General features: G+C 39.5%; 1 protein-coding gene across 1 annotated transcript; it reads right to left on the bottom strand.

The window, feature by feature from the left end:
• Positions 1 to 806: 806 nt before the first annotated feature.
• LOC121854923 (acetoacetyl-CoA synthetase-like) lies at positions 807 to 6,475 on the bottom strand. The gene is made up of 3 exons (XM_042349733.1): positions 6,276 to 6,475; positions 1,262 to 1,483; positions 807 to 1,045 (listed from the first exon to the last, which is right to left on the bottom strand). Exons 1-3 carry the CDS (start codon positions 6,382 to 6,384, stop codon positions 822 to 824), a joined length of 555 nt encoding a protein of 184 aa, XP_042205667.1. The 5' UTR covers positions 6,385 to 6,475; the 3' UTR covers positions 807 to 821.
• Positions 6,476 to 6,790: the final 315 nt, after the last annotated feature.

Below are 6,790 nucleotides of genomic sequence, written 5' to 3'. Positions count from 1 at the left end.
TTAACACTGAAAAATATAATATAAAATTGTAAAAATTGAAAAAAGTGCATAAATATGCATTTAAACCCCTGAAATAAAGAATATCATTAATACTTGTAATAAAAAAACAATAAATTAGTATAAAAAAAAAAGTTCGTTGTAGGAGTTTCATTCGTTATAGCATTCTCAATTTTATCGGTAAAACCGTTCGTTATAGGAATATTCGTAGTAGAATCCATTCGTTACAGCATACCCCACACATCCAAAAAGATAAACAAACTAAATAGAAGTACCACTTCCAGCACTACTGTAGCTGTGCTGGTCCAGATAGTACCCACTGTGGTGGGAGTTAGGCCTAACGCTACACTAATGTCCACAGCACGTTCACGTTTGTCAAAGCCGTTTAAAAGCTCCTTTTTTTTTGTAGCAAGACTAATGGTCTTGCATTGCCTCTTCACAACACTAGCATCAAACACTTGATGGACACTTAGGAGCCATTTCGAATGGTTACAGTACAGTATTTACTGTATTTATGGCAAACGCACTTAAGCACACACGTATGCTGTGGAAGCTTAACAAAGACGGGGAAAAAGTCTTGGATGCTGTGACGCTCTGCGAGAGAGCGTAGCAAGCCAAGATGAGAGAGGGTGGCTCGCCGTATAAAGTAGTCCGTGTTGGGTAACAACGTTATAACGAATCGGTTGGGTCATAAAACAACATTGTCGGACTAATGGGTATCTATAGAGTAGCAACGAAACAATGTTGTCTGGGACAACGTTAAGCGGGGACTTACTGTCATTATTATTATTGCATCATTATTAATATTACTATCATTATTATTACTACAGTATTACCGTAACGCCAAAGTCCGGAGATGTTGAACTCCAAACAGCACCCAACGAAGCTGTCCCAAGCATGGCCTTAACAGCAGCAGGAGAGTTAGGAAGGTAACCCACGACACGGTCTCCATTCTTCACACCATGACCCTTCAGTGCTCTTGCATATATACCAACTTGTTTGTATAATTCTTTATATGTCACATTACTGATGTTTGGCTGCCCTTCCCCTGTAGCATTGGAGGAGAGATAGAGTTGTTATACTGTACTATATAACAAACTGGTTAAATTATTATACTGTATCTATAACAAAAATGGCTATACTATTATTACTGAACCTGTAGCAAATGTTGTCTGAAGTTTATTTTTATATACCGTACAGGAAATGAAACCATATAGAGGAAAACTATACAACATAATACTAATAAACTTTAACTGTCTGTCACCTGTTGCATAAATGGCCACTCGATCATCCCGGAAGCGTAGAAGATTCTCAGCGAAGTTAAGTCTCGCGCCCGAGAACCATTTTGGTACTTGTGTGATGCTGAGACTCATGTCCACAATTTGGGTGGGCGGAGAAGAGTATACGAACCTCCCAAACTCCCACCATGTCTCCCAGAAATGTGCGTACTCTTCCACCGACCACTTGTACAGTTCATGATAATCACCTGTAGAAGGAAGAAGTTGGTAGTGTGTTAACATGGGTATCACTCACCGTGTGTCCTGGGTTCAACCTCTGACCTGGGACAGATGTGAGAAGTGTGTTATCTAGTGACAGTTTCCACCTGTTACCTAAAAGAGTTCTTGATAGAAGACAACTTGTTTCTTTATATCATTTTGTCTTCCAGCAACAGTTGTGACTGTGTGTGACAAGACAGAGGCAGTAGTCACACCCTAGACAGAATTAACACAGGTATAATTGTCCATTAATCACAATGGTGTTGTGTAAGTGTCCAATGCCCTGGGGTAACAATGTATACCTTTAAGAACACAAGAATGAAATAAACTGCAGTAAATGTGTTGACTCAAGTGAGACGGCAAGTCCTGTTTACACCCATTGCTCGTATGTCTGACCAACCTACTGTACTGCGCACATCATTGCCATTCCTAAAAAAAAACCTATAATTCATATTACGCTACATAACATTCAAATCCACCGCGCTTGTAGAGTCTCAGAGCACGGGTCATTGATAAAGACTAATTCACCTAATGAATGTTACGGAATTATTTGATGAATTGTACCCAACTACGGGTTTATAATAGTAATTGCATGTACTCATTGCATTAAGGAGAACTCAAGGTACCTATAGGAGGGTTGTGAGAGTCCAATTAATCTGGGCTAGTGTACTATCCGGGCTAAGTGTAGATCGTGGTTTGAAGGTCATACTATTTATGTCTGTGAATGTTTAGTGAACATAACTTCCGCAGATATCAGATGAAAATACACGAGTGGGTAGCATGTTAGCTATCCCGAAGAGGAGACGTGTTTTTCCCACTCGTTTTATACTCATGATCCCTCTCTAAGTCCTGCCCTTGTGAAGACAGTCGTCAATACGTTTATTCCACTTTCTCCTAGCAAGCTCAATGTTGAATTAGTTTATGTAAATCAACTCGAGTAATTCGCCAGACCTTTGTCAACTGAGGGTCATCTTTGAAGGTGTAACAGTTGGTTTGTTTATAATTTCTGTCATTTCGTGAGTAGCGATCGCTGGCAACTCGGGTATATAACCACGGGTTAGCGGGAGGATCAAGCCTCCCGTAATGCCATCCAACTTTGTTGTCCTACAGGTATGTGGATGTGTTCCCTAGTCATTCAGTTTGATTCAGTCAAATGTAGTGAATATCAGTGTTCATGCTGTGACAGTGTAATTGTTATTCACCCAGTGTGAGAAGAAATATAAAGTAAATGTCGTCTGATGCTGCGAGACAAAGGATTTGTTGTGATTGTGTTGTCCATGCTTCCCTCCCGTAACACCATCCAACTTCATTGTCCTACAGATCCAGGGTGGGCTTAATTGAACACCGACCAGTCGCTCGGAGCCGGGGGATATTCAGCAGTGATCAATATATGAGCGATGGCGCTAATTCGGCATGATTAATCTGCTCCACTCTACCTCGTGGAGCCAGACCCCAGACTCGCCATGTGTCTGGCTACCACCGATCACAGCCACGGTCGTGAGCCCCGGTGTCCTACCCTGGGACGCTTCCTGGAAGTTATATGTCCACAGTGTTGTTGAATGTGTTTGGGGGTAATTCTGGAATAAGTATCCCATGTTGGGTAGTGGACCCATCTATGAGTTGGTTTCAGTAATAACATGTTGTGTGTTGTGAGTGCATCTCATATGCACTACCAACAGTAAGTGAAGTATCATATGGAAGTTGTCATGTATGTAATGAAATGTATCACCAGTAATATGGGTGCAGTAAAAGTATCCACTTGGATTGGCTGTTGAGAGAAGCCAAGGAATTATCATGTAACTTTGTAATGTAACACCAGTAAGGTGGTGAGTAATAAGAGTAGTATCTGAGTAATTTGCAGTTGAGTTATATGTTAATAATATTTTTTTCCCACTTTGATTCCATTGTAATAAACATTTTCTTAGAGTATATCAAGCAGGGCTGTGGAGTCGAAGACAAAACCTTCGACTCCGACTCCGACTCCTCAAATTTTTATGCTTCCGACTCCGACTCCGACTCCTTGGCCTATTTGTAACAACTATTTCTACCATCCTAATTGTAATTTGTATGTTGTAACCTGCATAGGTAAAAAGTAAAACACCGTGGCTATACTGCTACAGCTTTATTAATGATCTGGACGATATTTAAGAACTACAAAAAGATGATAGGCTTGACTTTCAAAGTTTCAATCAAAAGAAAAATAAATTTATTAAGAATTCAAGATATTAACTAGAAAACACCATTTACATGTATATCTAAAAGTTCGATCTCAGCATATGAATTTTGTTTAAGCTCATAATCTGATGTGGATCTAAATGATGATCCTACAATTCCTTTTAAAGTAAAGTTATATATTTATGTACATTAAAGAAATGAATACCTTATTAAGGAAAATGGATAAACCTTACATGATTAAGTTATTAAATTAAATTTGCCTTAATCTCACCAAAAACAGGTTGTAGCTAATTGTTTTGTAGCTGAGAGCCTCTGTGCAGTTTTCAACGAAACAAAATTTGATATAATTCAAAATTTCAAATGGTAAAGAAGAGACTATCGTCCAAAATTATAGTGCTATACTGTGCCTGCTACAATAAATTCATAATAATGCTTATAAAATGGAAATAAATTCTTTTAATAATTTAAGAAAATTAGTGGGATCAGTGGAATCACTGCAATGAATATGCCTGAGTTCATATATTTGTTCTTAGGAACAGAATAGCTTCAGTCGGAGTCGGAGTCGGAGTCTGGACAATTTTACCAACTCCGACTCCGACTCCACAAGCCGAAATTTCCTCCGACTCCTCGACTCCGACTCCACAGCCCTGATATCAAGGGTCTTCATTTAACCACAGTAGTTCACCTTTATTTCCGTCCAAGTGACCCTGATATTAGAATTGTAATACCCATGTGCCTAGACCCTCGACATGCTACCAAAAAGAACTGAGGTTATGTAGTAACCAATGAACTGAAGTAAGTAAAAAAAACAATTGAAAGAACTAAGACATGTTATGGTTTCACCCTTCCTTCCCCTTATCGATCTGGTCAATGAAAAACCTAACCCAATGCCTAGTCCACTCTTCCAGCTACCTAACGAGCTACATACTGCCCAGAGGGGGTCTGGTGGCAGCAACCCTTAGAAATTAAAAATAGAGTTAAGTTATCCCCTTAGACTTAGTGACCCCAGATCTAGCAGTATACTACAGTACAGTATTTAAAACTTTTCACTGAGTTCGAGTTAATGTCTGATTTTGACAACTTGTTCTATTCATCTACATCTCTATTTCTGAACCAGTGTTTACCCAATTTATCAAGGTTGGGATGAGTTAGGTTAAGTTAGGTTTTACCCAGTTATTTTTTCTTAATCAAGTTTGGGATGGGTTAGGTTTAATCAAGTTAGGATTTGTACAATTGGTTTTCCTTAATCAAAGTTTGGGTGGGTTTCATACAGTACCATACCATTAAGCTGTACAACTGGTGAAACAGGTTACAGAAAGTGGTGCTGTAGTTAACAGCTGTAGAGAAACTCCCCAGAGATAGTGAAAGTGGTCTCAACACATAGCAACAGTCCACGTCTACAAGGGTTTAATTTTAATTTCGAATTTTTCCTTTCACCACTTATCAGTTTACTCAGACTGTACTAACCGTTCAAGTAGTTGGTCTGTTTCTGGTTACTTTGTTACGACTTTTTTTTTTATCCAAACTACAGGAGGAAAAATTGTCCAGTGTCACTACGAGGAATTGTCCAGTGTTAGTACAGGAGGAAAGCGGACTGTGAAGAGCTGCAGAAGGACCTCTGTGGGCTCCAGGAATGGTCGAAGAAATGGCTGGTGAGATTCAATGTCACGAAGTGTAAGAGGATGCACCTGGGGCGTACCAACGGTAAGGAGGCGTATCATATGTCCCAACGGGATGAAGAGACTGCACTATCTGAGATTGAATGTGAGAAGGACCTCGGTGTGTATGTTGACAATGAGCGGCTTCTTCAATCTTGAGCTGTGACCCCTTGTGGGGAGAGCGTCCGCCAGCTCCACGTAAGGACACAGCTAACTCATGTGATTAAGTTTACCAACGTTTTGGTAAGTACTATGATATCGATTTTTTCGGTACACACTAATGCCGATTTCATCCATTTTATTTCTCTCTTCCTGTGTTGACCTCTTACCGCATCTCATACTTCTACTGTTTGCGTATTAAATAGTGATGACCTATTGTGATGATCTATAGTGATGATCTATAGTGATAACCTATTGTGATGACCTAGTGATGATGATGACCTATTGTGATGACCTATAGTAATGATCTATAGTGATGAGTGGAGGGAGAAGAATATGGAATAGAAGGGAGGTGGAGAGAAGAAGAGTAAAAGGGGAGAGGAAGGAAGAATAACGAGACCATGCTAGTGATCAGTTGACACAAATAGTCTACAATGGTTATCTTTACACACCATCACTTGACCTAACTAAAAGTAATCTATCTTTACTCACATAGTGCGCCTATTGGGTGTGATGACCAGCGTACAGGTTAGGTTAGGTTAGGTATGAGAAACTATGGAATATACTGACTGATATATTGCCTTAACAATACAACAACTATTAATCTCACTGTTATTTAATTCCAATTTTACTCCACAAAGTTCACAATATACGGATGTTGAATAAATGAGTTAGTTGTATTAGGAGTATCGGTGGTAAGGTTTTTATTGTGTTACGAGATATAAACCTGGAGGGGGTCTGAGTCCACGCAGACAACAGCCACCCACTACACAATATTCCTCTTACTTACCCAGAGATGTGCTGTATTTTTGGTTCACAATTTCACGGAATTCGTCAATTTTTGTTTTCTTTCTTACGTCAGGTCTCCACAAACACATGTCTTTGCCATTTTCCTGCATTTTGTAACCTTTAGTTTTACTGTGGTGAGCGGTACATGTGCTCACTACTGAAGTTGTGGTGTGACTACCAGCTGATGCCTGTCTGCCAACCACAGCTCACGGGCCTCTACCTGACGTCATCGTAGACACACAACTCTCACTAAAATTATTTCTCCTGTACAGAGTAACTTAGGCAAGTTTAACTAAATAATGTTTTTCTCTCGCACATAACTCTTATACGTGTCAACATATTGATCTATCTCCTCGCTACCTACATCTACATTGCCTACACAAATACTGACTATATCTGGCACCATAAATATGTGGTAACCTTATAATGCAAAATTTATATCCGCAGAAAAAAACCCGAACCTTAACTACGGTAAAAAGTGAAGGTTGTCAAGATCAAGTCGTGTTCCTCATCATA

The sequence above is a fragment of the Homarus americanus genome, unplaced genomic scaffold, assembly GCF_018991925.1.
Source record: "Homarus americanus isolate GMGI-L3 unplaced genomic scaffold, GMGI_Hamer_2.0 scaffold21850, whole genome shotgun sequence".
In the NCBI taxonomy this organism is placed as follows: Eukaryota; Metazoa; Arthropoda; class Malacostraca; order Decapoda; family Nephropidae; genus Homarus; species Homarus americanus.
This window is presented reverse-complemented; position numbering and strand designations above follow the sequence as displayed.